General features: G+C 35.3%; 2 protein-coding genes and 1 long non-coding RNA gene across 3 annotated transcripts; 1 reads left to right on the plus strand and 2 right to left on the minus strand.

The window, feature by feature from the left end:
* Window positions 1-628: 628 nt before the first annotated feature.
* On the minus strand, window positions 629-1,488 carry LOC148197885 (uncharacterized). Its single transcript, XR_015786597.1, has 3 exons — window positions 1,145-1,488; window positions 814-882; window positions 629-669 (listed from the first exon to the last, which is right to left on the minus strand). It is a non-coding gene; the product is annotated as an uncharacterized LOC148197885 (long non-coding RNA).
* Window positions 1,489-13,704: 12,216 nt separating this feature from the next.
* Window positions 13,705-16,710, plus strand: LOC124835544 (DnaJ/Hsp40 cysteine-rich domain superfamily protein). The gene is made up of 3 exons (XM_047310484.2): window positions 13,705-13,944; window positions 15,520-15,781; window positions 16,406-16,710. The coding sequence occupies exons 1-3, from the start codon at window positions 13,759-13,761 to the stop codon at window positions 16,471-16,473; spliced, it is 516 nt and encodes a 171-aa protein (XP_047166440.1). The 5' UTR covers window positions 13,705-13,758; the 3' UTR covers window positions 16,474-16,710.
* A 564-nt stretch (window positions 16,711-17,274) lies between these two features.
* LOC124835543 (uncharacterized) lies at window positions 17,275-19,662 on the minus strand. The gene is made up of 3 exons (XM_047310483.2): window positions 19,087-19,662; window positions 17,689-18,837; window positions 17,275-17,605 (listed from the first exon to the last, which is right to left on the minus strand). Exons 1-3 carry the CDS (start codon window positions 19,222-19,224, stop codon window positions 17,441-17,443), a joined length of 1,452 nt encoding a protein of 483 aa, XP_047166439.1. The 5' UTR covers window positions 19,225-19,662; the 3' UTR covers window positions 17,275-17,440.
* Between the last annotated feature and the right edge of the window lie 3,347 nt (window positions 19,663-23,009).

The following is a 23,009-nucleotide window of genomic DNA, read 5'->3' on the forward strand; positions in this document are numbered from 1 at the left end:
CAGCACCTCCCTTGACCATTTCTAACCACTTTTCTCAACTTCTTAGACTCTTAATTCTCGTTTTAGACTTAATTAAACTTATCCAAATGATTCTAAACATTTCTACTACCATTTTTAAGTGATTAAAGTTCACTTTCAGCTCCAAAACACTAATTTCAACAACTTAGAGACCCAAATTCGATTCCACTACTTGGAACCTGTTTTCAACTACTGTTATGCTTCTAACAAGTCACAATGGACTTGTCTAGGCTGCCCAAACAGTCCAGGAACACTGCAGCCTTCATTTACTCAAAATCCCTACCTCACTTCCTCTAAAATGACCAAAAAGTGACCCTAAGACACTTGATTTTCCTTCCTATCAACACCACAACAGATTTTACACACCAAAACAGTTTCAACATACATAATTCATCACTCAAAATCATCCCAAACAGTTCATATCCATCAATCACCACATTCACGTAGCACTCACACTTCCATACATGCATTTCAAGTTAGCAAAATTAAAAATTTTGCTTCCAACAACATACAAATTTGAAAATCATCATGCAATCACGTCATACAGTAAAATCAAAACGAGAACTAGCTCCCCTTACCTCTAGTGTAGACAACCAAGCTCAAGTAGGAACCCTAGACCACTTGCTTGCACTTTCAAAAGGTTAGAATCACCTATAAATCATCAATTGATGATAGAAAACGAATCTTAGCACCAAATAGAAGCTAGATTATGGAAGAAAACGAAATGGGTTGCATGCACCAAGTTCAATCACATGCTTACAACCCTAGGGCACATGAGAAAGGGGGTTTTCTTACCGGTTCAGATTTGGGAAAATTGACCGACTAAGAGCAACACCCGCTACTTTGTGATCGTTGGGGCAGCACCTAATCAAGATTTTAATGGTTCAGTGTGAAGGATGGAAAGGGAGAAGATGTAGGAGGAGGAGAGAGCTTGCTGGAAGGGGAATGGTTTCTCAGACAAGAGGAATGAGTTAAAACCCACTGTTTCCAAACTAATGTAATTTTATTTTAAAGTACTCAACCTCTCATCCTTTGCCACTTGTCATCCCCTTTTTGCTGACTCAAATCCAAGTCCTTACATTCTCCCCAACAACAAGAATTTTCGTCCTCGAAAATTAGGACTTACCAGAAAACAAGTGAGGATATGACTTCTTCATCTCTTCCTCTTTCTCCCAGGTAGAATCGCCGGTTCTACTGTCCCAAATGACTTTGATCAGTCTGGTAGCTTTCCCATCTGGTCGTTTGGATAGCCTCTCATCTACTTTGACCGGTTGCATCTCTATAGAGAGATCTTCCTTGACTCGTACAGTGTCAGCTTCCAACACATGAGAAGGGTCGGGGACATACTTCCGAAGCTGAGAAACATGAAAGACTGGATGGAGATTAGCTAGCTGGGGCGGCATAGCTATCTCATATGCGACTGGTCCGATGCGTCTAGTAATCTGATATGGCCCAAGGTATCTGGGAGAAAGCTTCTTGGCACGGATAGCCCTCCCTACTCTAGTAGTAGGTGTCACACGGATAAACACATGGTCATCGGCCTCGAACTCCAAAGGCCTGCGTCTCCTGTCAGCATATGATTTCTGCCTACTCTGTGAGGCTCTCATCCTCTCTTGAATTACTCTCACTTTCTCAGTCGTTTGTTGCACTATTTCTGGCCCAGTCAACACAAACTCCCCATCCTGGAACCAGCATAAAGGTGTCCTGCAGCGCCTCCCATACAGAGCTTCGAACGGTGCCATTCCAATACTGGTTTGAAAGCTGTTATTATATGTGAACTCCACCAATGGCAGCACTTCATCCCAGACTCCCAGATGATCAAGTACACACGTCCTAAGCAAATCCTCCAATGACTGTATAGTCCGTTCTGACTGACCATCAGTCTGAGGGTGGTAAGCAGAACTCATCTGGAGTTTACTGCCCATCTCATTCTGTAAAGTCTGCCAGAAACGCGAAGTGAAGCGGGGGTCTCTGTCCGATATGATGCTGGAAGGCACACCATGCAATCTAACTATTTCCTTGATGTACAACTGAGCTAACTTCTGCATAGACATCTTCAAATTAATTGCCAAGAAGTGGGCACTCTTGGTCAATCTATCAACTATTACCCAGATGGCATCATGCTTTCTGACAGTGTGTGGCAAATGGGTTACGAAATCCATGGCAATGCTGTCCCATTTCCACTCAGGAACCTCAGGTTGTTGTAACATACCACCTGGCCTCTGGTGTTCTATCTTAGCCTTCTGACAGGTAAGGCAAGAGGAAACAAATTTAGCTATATCACTTTTCATTCCTGACCACCAAAATGACTCCTTGAGGTCCTGGTACATTTTAGTCATGCCGGGATGCATGCTAAAACGACTGCGATGTCCTTCTTCTAAAATCACTCTTTTCAGCTCTCCATCATTTGGTATACATGTTCTTCCTCTGAATCGTAGAAGACCGTCTGTCCCAGTGTTAAAATCTTTTCCTTGTTCTTTACCAATTAAAGCCCTTGACTTCTGAAGCTCGGGGTCTACTAGTTGTCCCTCCTTAATTCTTTCAAAGATACTACTTGATATAACCAATTTGCAACATCTAATGCCATCAGGTTCAAATTCTACATCCAGCTTTAAATCACTGAAGCTCTCAACTAGCTCCAACTCTTTAACCATCAATGCAGAAACATGTACTGACTTTCTGCTTAAGGCATCAGCAACTACATTTGCCTTCCCGGGATGATAAAGAAGGTCAAAATCGTAATCCTTCAAGAATTCCATCCACCTTCTCTGTCTCATATTAAGCTCCTTCTGATCAAAGAGATACTTCAGGCTCTTGTGATCACTGAACACCTGAAATTGAGCTCCATACAAATAATGTCTCCATATCTTGAGAGCAAACACCACTGCAGCTAATTCCAAGTCATGTGTAGGGTAGTTTCTCTCATGAATCTTTAGTTGTCTTGAGGCATATGCAACAACTCTTCTTTCTTGCATCAAGACACATCCTAATCCCTGATAGGAAGCATCACAGAAAACCTCAAAAGGTTTACTTGTGTCAGGAATGGCCAATACAGGAGCGCTAGTCAATCTCTGCTTCAACTCCTGAAAGCTAGCCTCACAACGGTCTGTCCATGCAAATGGAGTGTCTTTCCTAGTTAGCTGTGTCAAAGGGGCTACAATCTTAGAGAAATCTTCAATGAAGCGACGGTAGTAGCCTGCTAACCCAACAAAGCTTCTGACCTCAGTGACTGACTTTGGTCTTTCCCATTGCAACACGGCTTGAACCTTGGCCGGATCTACAGAAATCCCATCAGCTGATATAATATGACCAAGGAACTGCACTTCTCTCATCCAGAACTCACATTTTGAGAGCTTGGCATACAACTTTCTTTCTCTCAATATCCTCAGCACTGTTCTAAGATGATCGGCGTGTTCTTCTTCACTCTTAGAATATATTAGAATGTCATCTATGAAGACGACAACGAATTTATCTAGGAAAGGTCGAAAAATCCTATTCATGTAATCCATGAATATGGCAGGGGCATTAGTCACACCAAAGGGCATGACCACATACTCGTAATGGCCATATCTGGATCTAAAGGCTGTCTTCTGAACATCATCAGCCTTAACTAATATTTGGTGATAGCCGGACCGTAGATCAATCTTGGAAAACACAACTGCCCCATGTAGCTGGTCCATCAGATCATCAATTCTAGGCAAAGGGTACTTATTCTTGATGGTTAATTTGTTAAGTTGCCTGTAATCCACACACAATCTCGAACTGCCATCCTTCTTCTTTACCAGTAATACCGGCGCACCCCAAGGAGAAACACTAGGCCGGATGAACTGTTTCTCCAACAACTCTTCAATCTGCTTTTTCAATTCGGCCAATTCGGCTGGCGCCATGCGATATGGGGCTATAGAGATAGGCCCTGCTCCAGATACAAGGTCTATAGAAAACTCTACCTCTCTTGGAGGAGGTAAGCCAGGAATCTCCTCAGGAAACACATCTAGAAATTCACTGACTACCGAGAGGTCTACGTCAGCATCTCCTTGCTTTACTTCCATGTGTGATAGTATCAGGAAACAACATGCACCTTCTATTAGGTCTTGCCTCAACACACCAAGAGTCAGAGGTGTGTAATCCTCCTCATTGGGAAATACTAGCTTCTTCTCTCCACAATCAATGAGAATACGATTGACAGACAGCCAATCCATCCCTAGGATGACATCCAAACCCTGCAAAGGCAAACATATCAAGTTTACCTTGTACTGACGCCCCTCAACCACTACTGAACATCTAACACAAACTGTAGATGTCTTCACTATCCCAGAAGTAGGAGTAGATACAGTCAAGTCATACTGTAGCTCTCTCACTGGTAACCCCAACTCTCTAGCACAAGTCTCAGACACAAATGAGTGTGTCGCTCCAGAGTCAAACAACACCATGCAAGATCTACCACCCAATACACATGTACCGAAAATCAAATCACCTGAGCTAGCTGCTTCTGTCCCTGTCAGTGCATAAACACGTCCAGTGGCCTGAGGTCTGATGCCACCTCTGTGCTGAGATCTCCCTGCATGCTGTGGCTGGGAAGTAGCTCTCCTACCCAAAGGGCAATCACGCTCATAGTGGCCCTCCTTGTGGCATCGGTTGCACCTCCGAAAATTAGTCCTCTGGGGACATGAAGACAAGTAGTGCGAACCGCCACATCCATAGCATCTCACGCCACTCTGAGATGAGGACTGGCTCGGCTGAACGGAAGGCTGAGAAGATCCTCCAGAACTACGAGAAGGAGAAGATCTGGAGTATGGTGTCTTCCTGGAACTGGACCCGCCTCTAGACATGGCTGGTCCCCCAACCCTCAGGGGCTGGGCCTGACGGCTCGAGTATCCCTCAGCTTCTTTCTTTGTCTTCTCCATATCCCTAGCCATCTCCACAAGAGCTGGAAACTCCCTCAGACGATGACCTCTCACCAAGAGCTTGATGTCGCCACGCAACCCGTTTTCAAACTTGCGGCATTGCCACTCTTCATCCACTGTCATGGTGTTAAATCTAAGAAGATGTTTGAAGCGGTCAGTATACTCAGATACCGACATATTCCCCTGCACTAGCTCCAAAAACTCCACTTCTTTAGCATATCTAAGAGTGTCAGGGAAGTATTCCCTATAGAACTTCCTCTTAAATAAGTCCCATGTGATAGGGGTTCTAGCTCCCTCCAAGATCAACCGTGTACTGCTCCACCAGTGGCCAGCTTCCCCGGTCAACAGATACTGAGTGTAGGCCAGCTTCCTCTCATCAGGACACCCCTTAGCCTCATAGATTCTCTCCATGTCCCTAAACCAATGGTCCGCTTCATCAGGGCTACATTTCCCAGTGAATCGGGCTGGATGATGTTGGAGAAAACTCTCCAGACTCCACTCCTGGGCAGGAGTAGCAGAGGAAGAAGCACCTGGAGTGGCCCTGCCGCTAGTCAACACTTCAATGAGCTGTCTTTGAGTGTTCTCAGATGCCACTCTAGCATTCTCAGCCGACATCCTAGCAGCTTCCAGGTTTTGTAGTGCAATGGTATTCTGTTGCACCAAATTAGCATTCTGTTGCTGTAATGCTTGCAGCACCTCATTCAGCATCTGATTAGAGTCAGGCGGATCGGCCTGTGGGGGAGGAGGAGGAAGCCTAGGTGCCATATTCTGTTTAAGAGCAGAGAGTAAAACAATTAGTCTTACTCAAGAATTTAGAATGCTTCCGTACAATTAAGGCACATAAGCACAAACAAAGGATGCACACACCCTACAGGTTCTTTAAGGATAAAAACTGCTCTGATACCATAAATGTGACATCCCAAAATATATAACAAAGTATATATGTAGAATGTATCGATTATAATAATAGAAAGCAGTTAAGAGTACACCATAGATAGGATTAAGGAGTACAGTTATCCAAGTCTGGCTGGGAAGTTTTAAAACTTAAGTACAAGTTCATAATTCTCCAAAATACAAATCATGCTAAAATGAAGGCTAGAAGTTTTTCAAAATAAAAAGCTATTGAACATCATAGCTAGAAGAAATCCTAAGCACTAGGAGCTGGGTCTCCCTCATTCTCCAACGCTTGCTCCAAGGGTACATCATCACCTACTGCTCACATCCAAAGGATTGGATGATCATCGCAAGAGGGAAAGCAAACACATGCAACACACACAAATGCAAGGGTGAGCTAGATCTCAAACAATCATACAATTCATTTTCTACCAATCTAGCATTTACCAGAATATCCATACACATAAGTCATCATAAACGTAAGCATTTATTTAATAAAACTCATCAAGACAAGTATCCTATCATGTTAAGACTCTAGACACGTCCGGACATAGAATGTATGTAGAGCTGGGGCGGGTTGTGCACTTGTGATGGCCTCTACTGCTTTGCAAAGCCATTGCCGAGGGGTTCCACCCGACCATACACAAGGCTAATCCGTTACCGCGGAATAGACCTCCAGTGATAGCGTCTACCCTAGGACCTCCCACTACTCCCACCACACGCGTCAATCCTCTCTAAGTGAGAATGAAAGACCGTTGGAGTGTTAGGGATAACCCCCGTATGGAAGCCTCTTACATTCATTCAATACACTAACTGATCTCACCGAGAGATCTAATTTCCGATTCAATCCGACCATTTTAAATCTCATAATATTCCTTTTGGATCAACAATGTACATCATAAACCACTTATAATCATACACTTTCAACCAATCTGGATCACATGAAGATGCATTCATAAATTGTAACCGAAATATTTAATTAACAAAGCTTACTGGAATGAGAGAAAGCATAAAAGAAATTATCACTGGACGAACACTGTTTGGACGAGCGTCCAAAAGTCCTTGGGCGGACACTGTTTGGACGAACGTCCTAACACCATTGGACGACCCCTATGTGGACGAACGTCAAAAGCACATGGACGACCCCTATATGGACGAACGTCAAAAGCACATGGACGACCCCTATATGGACGAACGTCAAAAGTACATGGACGACCCCTATATGGACGAACGCTGTTACTATCATCTCCTAAGACCGAACGCTCCCCAGATAAGGACGAACACTAATTACCCCAACATTTGACCGAACGTCCCCAGACAAGGACGAACGCTAATCACTAACACATTGTCATGGACGAACGCTGTTACTCTTAGTCGAGCACTATTGGGACGAGCGCTGTTAATGCAAGCGTTCCATGGACGAACGCTTCAATATCAAGCCTCATGACCGAACGCTAACACTTGCTACTGGGGTATAAGACCGAACGTCCCTCAGCACATGCATGGCCGAGCGTTCAGCTCCGGCATGGACGAACGCTCAGTTTGCGCGTTCTGCAGAATTTAATTCTGCAGAATTCTCAGAATTCTGCAGACTGGTATCAGCACCTCCCTTGACCATTTCTAACCACTTTTCTCAACTTCTTAGACTCTTAATTCTCGTTTTAGACTTAATTAAACTTATCCAAATGATTCTAAACATTTCTACTACCATTTTTAAGTGATTAAAGTTCACTTTCAGCTCCAAAACACTAATTTCAACAACTTAGAGACCCAAATTCGATTCCACTACTTGGAACCTGTTTTCAACTACTGTTATGCTTCTAACAAGTCACAATGGACTTGTCTAGGCTGCCCAAACAGTCCAGGAACACTGCAGCCTTCATTTACTCAAAATCCCTACCTCACTTCCTCTAAAATGACCAAAAAGTGACCCTAAGACACTTGATTTTCCTTCCTATCAACACCACAACAGATTTTACACACCAAAACAGTTTCAACATACATAATTCATCACTCAAAATCATCCCAAACAGTTCATATCCATCAATCACCACATTCACGTAGCACTCACACTTCCATACATGCATTTCAAGTTAGCAAAATTAAAAATTTTGCTTCCAACAACATACAAATTTGAAAATCATCATGCAATCACGTCATACAGTAAAATCAAAACGAGAACTAGCTCCCCTTACCTCTAGTGTAGACAACCAAGCTCAAGTAGGAACCCTAGACCACTTGCTTGCACTTTCAAAAGGTTAGAATCACCTATAAATCATCAATTGATGATAGAAAACGAATCTTAGCACCAAATAGAAGCTAGATTATGGAAGAAAACGAAATGGGTTGCATGCACCAAGTTCAATCACATGCTTACAACCCTAGGGCACATGAGAAAGGGGGTTTTCTTACCGGTTCAGATTTGGGAAAATTGACCGACTAAGAGCAACACCCGCTACTTTGTGATCGTTGGGGCAGCACCTAATCAAGATTTTAATGGTTCAGTGTGAAGGATGGAAAGGGAGAAGATGTAGGAGGAGGAGAGAGCTTGCTGGAAGGGGAATGGTTTCTCAGACAAGAGGAATGAGTTAAAACCCACTGTTTCCAAACTAATGTAATTTTATTTTAAAGTACTCAACCTCTCATCCTTTGCCACTTGTCATCCCCTTTTTGCTGACTCAAATCCAAGTCCTTACACTTTAAACTTCCACAATTTATGTACTTACACGGATTCATTATACTCCAAATAAAACTAATATATAGACTATTATTAGTTACCAACTACGAAGAGAAAGTTTAAAATTTAGTTATGCATATGTTTTTATTTTTTGAACTTTTACATGAAATTAAAATTTATTATTATTCGAAAATTTTATACATTTTGGACTTCAAATTTTAAAAGTGAATAAATATAATTTTTTTAATTTGATTACATTAAATTTTTTTTTGATAACTAACAAGTAAAGTAAAAACATGTTTGATAGTATAAACAATTTAAATATTAACATAAATAATTTATTTTTAAAGTTTAAAAAATAAAATGTATTATAGATGAATTTCAATTTTACGTTAAAATTCAGAAAAAAAGTATTTAACTATTTAGTTATTCATTATCATATCTCGAAAATATAATACAATTATAATAGTATCACAAAACTCAATATGTATCATTTAATAAAAAATATAAGACGACAAATGTAACTCCTTTACCTAACCGTCACATTACTACTCGTTACTTCAACTAATCATCTCACACCATGCATATAATTCATATAGTTATAATTATGGTTTTAGTTCCTTTTGAATAAAAATTTTCAAAATAAAAATTACAATCATCAAGAGAAATTTAAACGCATTATATACATATACACATATATCTACACAAAGTTGCAGACAACTCTCAACCACTCGTTGCTAAGTATTCCCATATATATTATTCTTTACTTTTGTGTAATACACATGGCAAATGAAAATCACATCCAACAACAGAGGTAAACTAGCATGTCTTGAAAAAACATAATCATTTATAAACAAAATATTTTTGAACTTTTTGCACTTTAATATCATATTCATCATTCACTAACTAAGTAAACTTCCAATTAATAAAATAGTAATTACTATTGTCAACATATATTCCAAGATTTATGCATTGAATTAGACAAGTTTTACACTTGTCATATAAATTTTCACGAATCACGTCCTTCTCATATGATAAGGGGAGTTTGAACACCTGTGTGATATAATTCTTTTACACACCACACTCTAGATGCAAGAATATAAATTGATTCTCATTAACTAAAGATCTTTCTCTATGTGAGTTTGGTAACAAGTAGAGTTAGGATAATCTCGCTTAGAGTCCCCATACACAAAAATTGTGGTGGTTCAAACCGTTGTAATATACAAAAATAACATAATTTACACGATTTTTTGTAGTGATGGTATTTTCTTCTTAGAAATAACTACAATTCACATCACATAAAATAATTATAACAAACAATTCTTAGTAGAATATGGCATAAGCCCAAGATCTATTGAATTCCTGTAACCTCTTAGTAGATTATGATATAAGCTTTGATTCTACTCAACCAACAAATATCATGCATTTTCATCTTAAAAATTAAAACATATTTTATTTTAAAATATTTTCCCTTCTTCTCACTCAACAAGCAACCAGCCACCCAACAAGAATGTCTTAGGAGATTTAAAAAATACTAACACTTGCCTAGTAATCAATAGTAAAGTGAGAATTGCCAACTTGTTTGAATAAAGGTTAAAATTCTTTTCGCAATTTAGTGTTAGATGTTATTTGTAGGAGTCAGGCGGTTTGTAAATATTATTGAACACCTAACGATTTTTATAAGCGTGTAGAAAGTCTTTAAAAAGATAATAAGGAAGGATATTTGTTTTTATACTAGTTCACTCTAATCTTAGTCCAGTTCTCCCTTAAAAAATATTAAGGGGTTCCTCTAATGTTTGAAAAGATTACAACGAGTTTAATCACTCATGATTTACAACGAGTATAACCACTCCTAATATCAAATGGTCCAACTGACTATTTCGTTTAACTCTCCTGAGTTAAACAAACAAGTATTTTAAATCACTTCTGATTAATGTTTAGCTTGATACGTGTACTATAGCATTTATGCGAAATATGTTTAAAGTAACATAAGCATTTAGGATTTGTTTATACATGTATATCGTTTAGTATGTCATCCTAGATGGTTCTTTTTTAATAGATGTTATTTCATTAGGCATTAATGTCAAACTTGAAAACAAGGATTATTAGATGATCTTGTCTTAATAACCTTCCCCTTTTTAATGTTTAAAAAAATACTTATGCCAACACGAAATAGGTATCATAGAAAGAATAAAAGTGAAATAAATATTGATCAGAGCATTATATTAAAACTACATGCTATATGTTTAGCTATTATATTAGAGCATGATCATATAAGAATTTATCAAAGCAATTATAGGAATATTGACCAGTTGTAGGCCTTAACAATGCTGATATGTGGAGGCTTGAACAAGGTCGAGTTATTGAGGCCTAGTAAGGCCGACCTGTTGAGGTTTGGCAAGGCTGAGCTATTGAGGTAAGACAAAGACGTGTTGGAGTCCTAAAAGAGGACAAGTTGTTCAAGCTTGACAAGTTCGTGCTTGAGACTTAAGCAAGATCGACAGATGTTAGGGCCCAGCTGGAGGCCTAAAAGATGTCGAGATGTGGAGGCTGGAACAAGGTCGAGCTGTTGAGGTTTGGTTAGGTCAAATTATTGAGGTTTGGCAAGACCTAACAAATGAAGCCTGACAAAAACGCGAGTCTTAAAAGAGGATAAGCTATTGAGGCCTGACAAGGTCGTGCTTCAGTCAATCCTGACGAAACATTCACCTTTGAAATGATTGAAACCCCTCCAACCAATTGAAAACAAAGAACACAAGGATAAGTTCCAATTAGGGAACCCCTCTCGACCATCTTACAACTTAATATTTTGTTCTAAAGAGTATTATGTTAACTTAACTATTAACTAGGAGTATATTTAATGTTTTAACTTCTTTTGTGTACTTCCATCCTGTACTTTTTTTTTAATATCAGTCATACTTTATTAGTTACTAACTTTTTTTTTATTGAATAAAAACAAGTTACTTTAATAGCATAGACAGAAGATATTATGATATTATAATATAATAAAGATATAATAAAGGAATTTTGAGTCTTTTCAACTAAGGGTTTGATATGAGTTTGATGATTAATTTTATTGTTGAAATGAAATATTTAGTTAAGTATCAAGTTAGAATATAAAATATTGTTTAGTGAAATCTAAAAACTTTAGATTTCTAGTGTTTGCTTCTTCTTCTTTTTTACTTATTTTAGCTCTTTTGTTTAAAAGTTCACTAATATCTTATTTTACTACTTGTATAATCCACTTGTCAAATACAATATAATTTTTCAAGTTTCTCAACTCAAAATATTTAAACTTCAATTACTTCAAAAATATTTTAACAAATATTTATAATTAGAGTGGTGATGGTGTTTGTGAACAACAAAATGAATGCTTTTCCATGAAATTAAGATAAATTGTAAACGACAAAAAGCTTCAAAACTATACAAATTCTGATATCTCATAGTAGAAATACAACTAAGCATTATTATTATCATTATTTTTTTTAATGATACCTTAAATTATTTTACGTATTCACTAAAAACTGTTGCGAATAATGCAACCATATTGTATGAATGAAGGGTCAATTGTTGTTGACATGATAATTAATGAAGATAAGAGAATGCAAGAAAAACGTAGCAATTAAGAAAGAAAGTCGTTTGTTTCTCACTCTCACGGTCTCATCACTCTTTCTCTCAATTTCTTATTTCTTTTTCTTCCTTTCAAATCAACATTTTTAGTTGAAGAAAGAGGAAAAATTAATTTAAATTAAAAAAAGCTTAATAACATCACATACAATATATGTGTTATCGTTGGATAAAAACATCAAATAAATATAAAATAGTTCTATTATTATTATTATGACGGGGTGTATTCACTTGTTTTTCTAATAATAAAAATATTTTTATTACTTTTATTATTTTATAGATTATTTTTATTTATTTAATTTAAAAAATTGTTAAATTAAAAAAAAAAGTTAAATTTAAAAATTTAGTTAAATTTAAATAAAACAATAATTTAAAGAATAAAAGAAAAATCTCTTTATTACCACTCACCATAAAATAATAGAGGAGTGGTTGCGTTTGGGGACTAAGCTTCCGTAATTGTGGAAAAGTCAAAACACGCTTTCCCAAATGGGTGTTTGAAAGACGTCCTAATCCTATAACCAAACACAACGCGTCAGTTCATCTCAACACCATTAACTACGGATTGCATTTCCTTCAGAATGAAAAAATATTGTTTTTTTTAATGTAAAACAAATTAATTAACTTATCTGAATGAGAACTTAAATGAACCTTTTACTGCTTCTATTTTATTTCTTTATTATTTTTAGTTAATTATGTAAATTGATGCATTTTGTTTTTAGATGAAAATTTTATTTAATAACACTTAAATGATTTTTATATTTTTTTTATTTTTTAAAGTTAATACTTTATATTTTTACTTATTACTTTTGTAATATTATTTTTGTTGTTGTGATTAAAGTTGAGTAGAATTAGAAGAATAAAATAAGTTTAAATGAGAGGATTTATAATTCACTAATATAATAAGTATAATTAGATTACAAAATTTATGATTTTATTTTATATTGAATTGAATTGTTTTATTTTTAATTCCATGAGTAGTAAGTCAATTGTATAAGTCTCATTGACCAAAACATTCGTATCAATAATTTTGGAAACTTTCTTTTCTTGTGAGTTTTCGTTAGTTTTGTCAGCTTAAAGTTTTACTTGAATATGAAAAGTATTTATTTATTCATTATTCTAAAAATTAAAAATAATTGTTTTTAATTTCTACTATTTATTTTAAGATAAATAAATATATAGAAATTTTTTATACTTTTTAAAATTTGTTTAAAAGAATTAAATTATGTCGTGTATACAGCTATATATTATTTTAACAATCAACTGATCTTTCGTTTTCAATACACGAGTCAAAAATGAGAGTCGCTTAGATTGTGCACTTTCCAAAAAAGTCCTTGTATCAAGACGGAAACTTCACATCCCTAAAACCTTGGGCTATAAAGTTAGTAATTGTGGAAGTGTTGGAAGAAAAAACTTTCAATTTTCTTAACGACTAGGCTCCAAGCCCGTTATCTGTAAAATAAATGGGCCTCACTAAGTCCGTAAGCTGAATCCGAATTCAAGCTCGGACGTAGAATTCGGGTATTCCACGACCCATGGACCCGCGTCGTGAACTTCGAGACCCAATTGATGAAACAAGCGATTTGTACGATGAAGAGTGTTGCTTGAACCATTTGAGCTTTGCATGTTCATTCGGCACCGATGGATTCAGCTTCTATGCAAGTAGCCACCTCAAAAATTTTTCTTTGCCCAAATGCTTCAGTGGCGAAGGTTGCAGGTTCCAAGAAGATTGCCACCGTCAATTTCAGGTCCAAATTCAAAGGATGTGAAACCAAAATCCATGTCGTTTCCTCAAATGGTTCTGTCTCTAGCTGCTCTTCGCGTCCGGTCGGTCATCTTTTTTCTTTTATTTTTTTATTCTTAAGCAGTTTTTTGTTGATCGATTTTGATAATGAAAGTTGTTTAGAAAACTTGACAATGATGTTAAATTCCTTTCTGTACCAAAAATCCAGTGATACTTTGTAATGATAAAATAGCTATTAAAAACATATTCATACATGAAAGACATAAATGGTTTTTTTTTATTAAGAATGACTTTAGGATAGAACAGATGTTAGTTTTTCTTTTTCTTTAGTGGTTTGTTTTTAAGATCCTAATGACTGGGAATAATGGCTCAAATTGGCCCTAGTATTGTTATTATATGCATTGGTTAACGGTTATCCCTTGCTACATTTCTCTTAGGTAGAAAAAATTATTTTTGTGTCTTAGTGTGTTACTAAGCAAAGGACTTTCTTCACATTTATTTGTGTTGTGTGCATTTATTTATTTTTTAAATTGCTTCTTTGCACTTTTTTATTTATTTTTCGCTTTTGAAAGTTTAGTATTTGCCTTCTTGTATATTGCCGAATGTATGCTGATTAAATTACTAGTTAGTCATATCATGTTATGTCATGACCTTGATCTGTTTGTACTTTGAGAACAATTCCCTTCCTTCTCTGTTGTAATTGATATTTTCAATCACTGTCTGAGTTGACGTGTGATGTGATTTATAATGATGCTTTCGTTTTGACCAAAAAGGGAACAAAAACTAGTGTTGCTTAACCTAAGATCAGAACACTTTCTTGGAGTTTTCCGTGTTTGAAATTCAGATATACACGGTCCTCAACATCCTTGACAACACCTTGATCGGGTAGTTTCATTATGTTGAGCATGGTCTAGTATTTTCTGGCCTTGCATATTATGGAGTTAACTTAGAAAAAAATCTCTATGAACACATACAGAAGCAAAAACGAAATGACTTTAAGGTAAAAATAAAATGAATCAAAATCTTAAATTGAAATCAACTTATTCACCTTAACAACTTATAGAAAAGTTAAGTAAGGAAGTTTTTGAAAAAAATGAGGTTTATAAGTTTATATTAGAGAAATTTGATTCATTTTGCCTCATTGATTGTGTTGCATATTACTTATTGGTTGGTGATTGTTCAATCTTTTATATGAACGGGCCCCTAATATTCGGTTTTACCTTGTGGACAACTGTAGTATTTTAATTGTTTTGGAATTATTTTCTATGGTTTTATCAGTGTTTTTAGGTTGTTATAGGGGAAGGGAGTATCTTTTTGTAAAATACTTTGTTCCTTTTGTTTAATAGGATCTGTGCATCCTTCTCTACTGAGAAACTGGACTTATCTCCAACACTTTTTGATATTTTTTTGCCTACTAAGCAAAGCTTAAATGTCTTAATGTGTTTTATAATTATAGATAAAATTCTCTCATGCGTCTATATAAAAGGCCAGGAAGGATTAATATGTTAAAAGAGCTGGATAATTTTTCTGATGGGGGATTATAAGGCGCTGTTTTCCTTGGATGGATGTTCAACGATATTGGAGAGCTTTTTTCATATTACTTATGCAGAAGTTTGGTGTGAATGGATGTCTCAGCTAACTAGTTCCTTATATTTCAGTCTGTGTCAAGTTTGAAGGCAGATGATAACAAACGCAGAAGTAATCTTGAATCTCTGTTTTGTTATGATAAAGCTATTCCAGAAGAAATAATTGAGAAGCCTATTGGGCTATCTTTGGAAGAGAAATCTATTGGTAACAATCCCCGATGCACTGATTGCGAGGCCAAAGGTGCTGTGCTTTGTGTCACTTGTGCTGGTTCTGGTCTATATGTTGATTCCATATTGGAAAGCCAGGGCATAATTGTTAAAGTTCGTTGCTTAGGTATATTCTTTTTCCTGTTCTTGCAAACTTCTTTAGTATGTACTTGCTGCAGGACCTCCTACACCTTACTCATGTTTAAACTGTATTTTCTGTGTTTTAGTTATGTGGTATTGTTACCAGTAGCATTTTTGTGTTTGTCCCTTATGCGTAGAAGCTGTTCTCTGATGGAACTTCCTTGATTTTTTAGTTGGACAATTTTAGCTTAACCTTTTATTATGGCTTGCCTAGATGAACAACTGGAGTTTGGTCTTCTATGAGGACTTTGAATGAAACAAGTTTGCAAATTTTTAAATCTTTTTTTGGCATGTAGAATTAGTTTGACTTAAACTAAAACATTTTTTTTTTGTGGCTCAAATTTGATGTAACACTCCACTAATTGCTAGATTAAATGGGTTGCATTTGCAAAAATCATAACCATCATAATCTAAATGTGTGATGCATAGTATCTTTATTGGTGGAAACGTTTTCTGCTGCTGTTAGCTTTCTGCACCACGTGCAGCTGTGATCCTACACTGCAGATTGTGGAATCATGTTCTTATTATTTTACATGAAAAAATGTATTGACTTGTGCAGTTGTATTACTGTTTTTGAATATGTTTTTATTTTACAACTATGTCCATGCAGGCTGTGGGGGAACAGGCAATATAATGTGTGCAGAATGTGGCGGACGAGGTCATCTGGGACCCAAATGATCAAGTCCTGACCTTTTTTAATTTTGTTGTACCACCAATATATAGTCTTTTGGCTGATATTGCATGTAACCATTTTATTTTTATTGTTTTGTAAATCAAGGAGTCTTGATGACTGAAAAAAAATAAGATATTTACAAAAATCTCTGCTATTCCTAAAGCATGAGCTTGTGGTCAGATCAGATGACTGTCATATTTATTCTTAATTATTCGATTCCTCGAGGCACTTTATTTTGCTCACAGTGATGATTACTTGTAATAATACTTTTACATGAAAGATACATACAGTTGATTTATTTCTTTAAGGAAAATGTTTCATGCCCCTTTGATTTGTAGAATTGTGTGGAGCTACTTTATTAAAGACATTAATCCTGTGGTGCATGGATTCTTTTCAGGGAAAAACTTGTTTTTGGTTTTTACATTTTTTCATCAAATCTGGTTTTGATTCTTATGTATTCAAATAGGTTGATTTATTTCTTACGCATAAAGGGGCCGATTTAGAGGTTGAGTTAGATTCTTTCCAGTGCCAGCATAGATTAATCCTTCGCTAGAAGCTTTGGAATGATACGTGAACTACGGCTATGAATCAAAATAAGTTCAACTATTTTCAAAAAGTCAAATAAATAATTCATCAATTTAATAATATACGGACCAAAATTAAGTTTCACAAACAAAAATATAAGGATTAAAAATATATTTTTCTTACGTTTTATGTGATACATGGTTTTTGTTGTTTCAGTTGTACTCTATCAGTTATGATTATCGTATCAGTACTAACTGAATGGAACTCTTGATCATTGCATATGTATAAAGAACCATCACTTAGATTTATCATAATTCAAGACTACAATCAAATGAAACCATTCTATACAACACAAAATTTCCCTTCCAATTCTTGGGTTGAATGAGCTAACTTGGTTGAATGAGCTAACTTGGTTGAATGAGCTAACTTGGTTTACTGTTCTTAGCCTCAGCTGAAATTATCAGCTCTGAATATTTGCAGAGCTTGAGATCTGTTAAGCTGCTCCAAGCGTACTGGAATAGTGGAGTCAAAATGAGTGCTCTGTGGATTTTCTGCGTAGGCAACATAGTAAGCTGCAACACAAGCTTGTGCCCATGCTAAGGCCAATCGACACTGCATTAGCCAATAGCATTTTGGTAAGGGTGAGGCAGAAGATAATTAGTATATGATATTGCAATCGATTATATAGTTCTTACCATGAAATAGCCAATGAGGAAAGCATAAATGGACACTTCTGTGGCATAGCTCTTATGCATTACAAGACTCCAAATTCCACTAACTAGACTACATATTGCACCTGTGCCAACCCCACTAAGGAAACAGAATACTCCAGTGAGATCCAAGTCTATGAGTTCCACCAATCCAACTCTAACGAACATCTCCCAAGTATCAGAAGATGCTTGCACAAACCCTTTGTTATAAACTCCAACGTGCACAAAACCCCATCGGTTCCCACGGATCACAAGAAGAGATGCAATCCCCATATAGCAACTGACACAGGAAAACATGAACTCATCTGTATCTCCTCCAACCAGACTTGTGGCTCGTGCAAAACCCCGGAAGAGCACGATGATGGGAACCAAGATCGAGCCCATGGAAACACATCCAGTTAAGTGTTTGATTGTGTCACAAAATGCAATTCTAGTGTCCATGTCAACTCCTCCAGAAAAAGCCATATACTTGACCCTTGAAATTGTGATATACATTGCGTTCTTCAGAAACTGCATAGTCCATCCTAGGCTCAGCAAGATCAAGAAGATGAAAAAGGCTGATAGTTTGGTTCTGTTTTCAATGGCTCTTGCTCCTCCAATCCCAGCCACCAGGAAACAGCAGTAAAGCAGTCCAATGAGGATTGAATAAAGGGTTAGCCCCTGGGTTTTGTTTGGAGGAAACGCTATGGAAACTGACAAGATTCTGGTGCCATATTCAAATCTGGGACTGGCCCAACAACCATAGAGGGATTGGATCAGTGCAGAAACCAAAGCAAGTACACCAACTGCCAGACTCACTGCAGTGCCAATGCATATAAACATAATTCCCATTGCGCATGTTAGCAGGGGACTCAGCCAAAATGCTAACCTGACTACCCTTGTGGAGTGGCGTGCAGTGATGCCTTGCCATGTGAAACCAACAAGTCCAGCACATGCTGTTGAAGCTAGAAGTGGGGGATACCATTTCTGAGGGTGGAAATGGTGGGTGTGAGCGTCAGAGACAAGACCATATATGACAAGGAAAATCACCAAGACTGCAACCAAGAAAAAATACAAGTAAAACAGAATCTGGAAAACCCTTCTTGCCGCTTGACGCGCCACCGTTGTTCTATCGGGAAAGTTTGAAACTTGTGCCTGCACCAGAAATGACCAAGTTGACTTTAGTTTTTTCAACCAGGTGATATGTAACAAATGCAGTCCATGTAAACTGTAATTTACATGAGAGATTTCTGTTGATTATCAAGCAATAGTACAAACTCAGATTTCTATGAGAAATGGATGTGTCGGCAGCAGATAAACTCGATTGAGAAGAAACACCAAAAGAAGAAGAAAGAGGCAAAAAGAAGTTAAAGATAACATAAATAACAAAGAGAGACACAAAACCTTGATGGGGACTGTGAACGGAAGCCTTTGCTGTGGAACTTGTGCTTGGATTTGGATGCTCTGTGATTGTGTGGTGGTATTAGAATTGTTCAACATGGCCATGTTGACTTGCAATATAATATTGCATATGAAATGCATTCACAAAATCACATTTCAATCCCCCCAAGAGCCGAAAATGAACCAACCCAGATGGAAAATCTGAATTCTTGGCGAAGAAACCATAAAATATGGCTCAAATCTTGTATTGTTGCTCTCATTCACACACACTTGCTACACAAGCAATTGACTCTGTCCTCGTTCTTCCCTCAGGTCATCTTAACAAATTCTTTGAATGGAGTAGTGGGGTAGTGCAGATGCACGCTGATGACGTGGTACGGTGATGCACGGTTTATGGTCCACGCTACCATATTTCCTGGGAAAAATAATGCCTCATAAGAAGAAAAAAACAAGAGTGAAATGAAGATAACTTTTTTTTTTTTCAAAGGGAGTGATTGTTTGTTCAGTTCACCTACTAGTCTTAACTAATTTCATGAATGGGTGAGACAAAAAGATTTAATAATGAGCTATAAGATCACTGAATATTTCTTGTTTGAACAAAAGTGTCATCTGATTTTGAAAACAAGTTGAAAGATATCAAACTAATCTTATCCAAAAGTATATATTTCAAATCTGACATTTAGTTTGTTTGACTTGAATCTCACAGTTTTTAATTTTTGCCAAATTCATTTCAAGTTACTTTGAATCTAGTCAAAATCTTTACTTTGATAAATATATCGTTTTATTCTCCTATAAAGAATATCCATACCCCTTTTGCTTTCCATAAATTTGATTTAAGCATTTTATAAATAAGGAAAAATAGCAGAAGAAACTTGATTATGCAGATAATTTCAGGTATGGATGTATGGCATAATTATATTATTATGATTGTTATTATCATTATTATTTATTTGTTCTTCAGCGGGGGTAGGAGATGAAAATCAGATACTTATGTGGGAATGATGACAAATAACATTACTTTCTGATCATTAATGATTATTGTCCAACTATGAAAGACTTAACGTGCGTTAATGCTTTTAATAACTCATTAAATTGTTCTGTTAGTTAATAACTCATTAACTAAATTTTTATAAATTAATATTAGCTATTTATCCATGAAAAGGTTCAACTTTCAATTATTAAAGTTTTTAAAATTTCTTCAAATAAAATAGAGATAAAATAAAATAATTTATATGAATACAAAATTATTAAAATAAAATTTTTTTCATTAGACCCACAAAATTTAACTGCAACTAAATGTGTGATCTTATCACTATCATTTGTATATAAAAAAAAGTATAGTTAACTATAGAACTTAATTTCTATATCCATTTTCAATGGCAATTATTTTTTTCTTTAGTTCAAAGCATATATAAATAATTTTCTGTATGACTTTTAAATGAGTAGCAAAACTTCTTAAAGTTATGTTTGAATTGTTAACAGGGTGACGTAATTGTTATTAAAATATACTGGCAGAGAGATTATGTTTTAATTATTTTTCTTAATAGACTCATTACTTTTATTACATGAAAATTTTATTATAAAAAGAAAAAATACATGAAAGATCAAGTCAAATTTATGATAAAAAGACATTACAAACATAGACAAAAATATCTATCATAAAAAAACAAAGTAAATCCATCAAGGGAAAATTATAAACTAATGCGGTTAATCGCTCAGCATATAAGATTTATCTTGAGTTAACATTTTCACATTCTAAAATATTGTTAAAACTCATTATTTCTTATCAAAAGTTCTTGTTTTTTAAGTTTAATTTTAATTCTTTTTACCTACTCCTACCTGGTTTCCTTATAATTTAAAGTGGTTCATCATATCTTTTGTATTAGAATCACCCCTCTCATCAAACATGTTAGTCAATTTAGCTCTCATCAAACATGTTAGTCAATTTAGAAGCTAATTTCAATTCTTTCGTAAAAGAGCTTCCTTAGAGGTTAAAGAATTAAGAACGGTGTCAGAATTACTATGAAGTGAATTGAGATTTTGTAAACTCTACAAACTATTGACAATAGGAGTCAAAGAAGACATATCAGCCAATGAATCAAAATTCATTGGCACACTACCACTAATAAAAACATCTAGATTCTTAACAATAGAAAATTCATGCACAATATAAACATTATCATGGTTTGACTTCAGATGACCCCACAGGCTCAACCATAGGCTCCTCAACAAGCTCCATTAGGGGCTCCACGATAGGCTCCAAAGTAAGCTCCACAATACCCTTCCATAGGCTTTAAAACCAAACTTATAGATTCTTTATTCCTATCCTGGACACTAACCACGTTAGGACGATAAAGTTATTGTATTTTTGCTCCAACTCTTTGCTTCCAACCAAAAATTACATTAGCATCTTATTGTAATCGTCTACAATTAGATAGATCATGGCCAATCACTTTACAATTTGAACAAAAATGAGACAATTTCTCATACTTCACATTCAATGTTTATATTATTAATGAGTATTTTAATTATTGATAACTCATGAGTCTAAGTATTACATTAGACACATGAGATATAAGGATGAAGACTCATTGTCTTGTCTTGTGTTTAGATAAGGAATTTTAACAATTCCAAGAAAATGAAATATATGATATTTGAGATATTTACAATTGAGTTCTCTTCATTTTTTAAATAGCTTGTTTGAGTGAAATAATTGTAATATCTTAATTTTTTTGGATAAAACAATTTAACTTCTCTTTTAAGACAAAATTCTATTATAAAAATTTGAGACAAAATTCTATTATAAAAACAATTTAACTTCATCTTAAGCTGACTTAGCTTGACTTTTGGCTCGGGCCAACTCATCTCGAGTCTTCTTGACGGTGGAATCGGTACAAGTCATCTCGACCTTCGATCCTAGACTTGGGACGACTTGTCTAAACCCGAGATGACTCGACTTTACCATGGACTTAGACTAATTTGTCTTGACCTTCAATTTGAGCCTAGTTGTCATGACCTAAGACCTAAGCCTAGGAATGATAACGAGATGGAGTGAAAACGAATTTCGCTATCTCATACTCATCCCAAAAGAAAAAATTAATCCCTATATGTATACCCAAACACATGGGTATGGAATTTTTGTCTCATCCCTATCTCGACTGGGTAACGGGTATACCCCTATACTTATGTCCATGTCCATACTTGTTTTCTTAGTATTTTAATATTAATTAATTAACTATTATAAAATTATAAAAAATTCTTATAGAGGAAATATAATATTATCAAATATTCAATATCAAAATAACATATTCTCATTTCTTCAATATCAAATATTTATAAAGAAATTATAATTTTATAGATTTCAAATTCGAGTGCCAAATAAAATTTTATGAGAACGAAATGATTTATTAAATTTACAAATATTAATGAAACAAAGTTGATAAAATTTAAAAATACTTTTAAAAAATTACAAACAAAAACTGTGTACTCAAATTTAAAAGTATTTTAAATGTCTCTTTATTATCATTCTTTAAATTATAATGAAATTTTTTTTCTATATATTAATAAAAATTATAATACACTACTTGAATGAAATCACAAAAGAAAAACAAAAATTCAACTAATAATTATTAAAATTTAACATAATCTTTTATCTTTTGAACTTTAATATATGTTAGACGATGACAAAGAAGATACATAACAAAAATTAGAAATAAGAGAATAAAGGAGATAAATTTTTATATTACCAAGTAAATTAAGGGTTTAAATTATTACACACTTAAACTGAGAGTTAAACATTCTTATGCGAAAAAAATAAAAAAATAAATAAAAATATTAAAAAAGAGTAGAAATATTTAAATATGCGATATAAAAAATATTAAATTTACATACATAATTTAATTATAACTTCGTAAAGATTCTAATAT

The sequence above is a fragment of the Vigna umbellata genome, chromosome 5, assembly GCF_029865625.1.
Source record: "Vigna umbellata cultivar VRB3 chromosome 5, Vumbellata_1.0, whole genome shotgun sequence".
Lineage (NCBI taxonomy): Eukaryota > Viridiplantae > Streptophyta > Magnoliopsida > Fabales > Fabaceae > Vigna > Vigna umbellata.

Excerpts from the sequence above, each read along its gene's own strand:
- LOC124835544 (XM_047310484.2), top strand. The coding sequence starts at position 13,759 with ATGGATTCAGCTTCTATGCAAGTAGCCACCTCAAAAATTTTTCTTTGC. Across the intron at positions 13,945-15,519 it reads CTAGCTGCTCTTCGCGTCCG|TCTGTGTCAAGTTTGAAGGC; the intron begins GTCGGTCATCTT and ends CTTATATTTCAG. Across the intron at positions 15,782-16,405 it reads TGTTAAAGTTCGTTGCTTAG|GCTGTGGGGGAACAGGCAAT; the intron begins GTATATTCTTTT and ends ATGTCCATGCAG.
- LOC124835543 (XM_047310483.2), bottom strand. The coding sequence starts at position 19,224 with ATGCATTTCATATGCAATATTATATTGCAAGTCAACATGGCCATGTTG. Across the intron at positions 18,838-19,086 it reads CGTTCACAGTCCCCATCAAG|GCACAAGTTTCAAACTTTCC; the intron begins GTTTTGTGTCTC and ends TTTCTGGTGCAG. Across the intron at positions 17,606-17,688 it reads TCCTCATTGGCTATTTCATG|TGTCGATTGGCCTTAGCATG; the intron begins GTAAGAACTATA and ends TGGCTAATGCAG.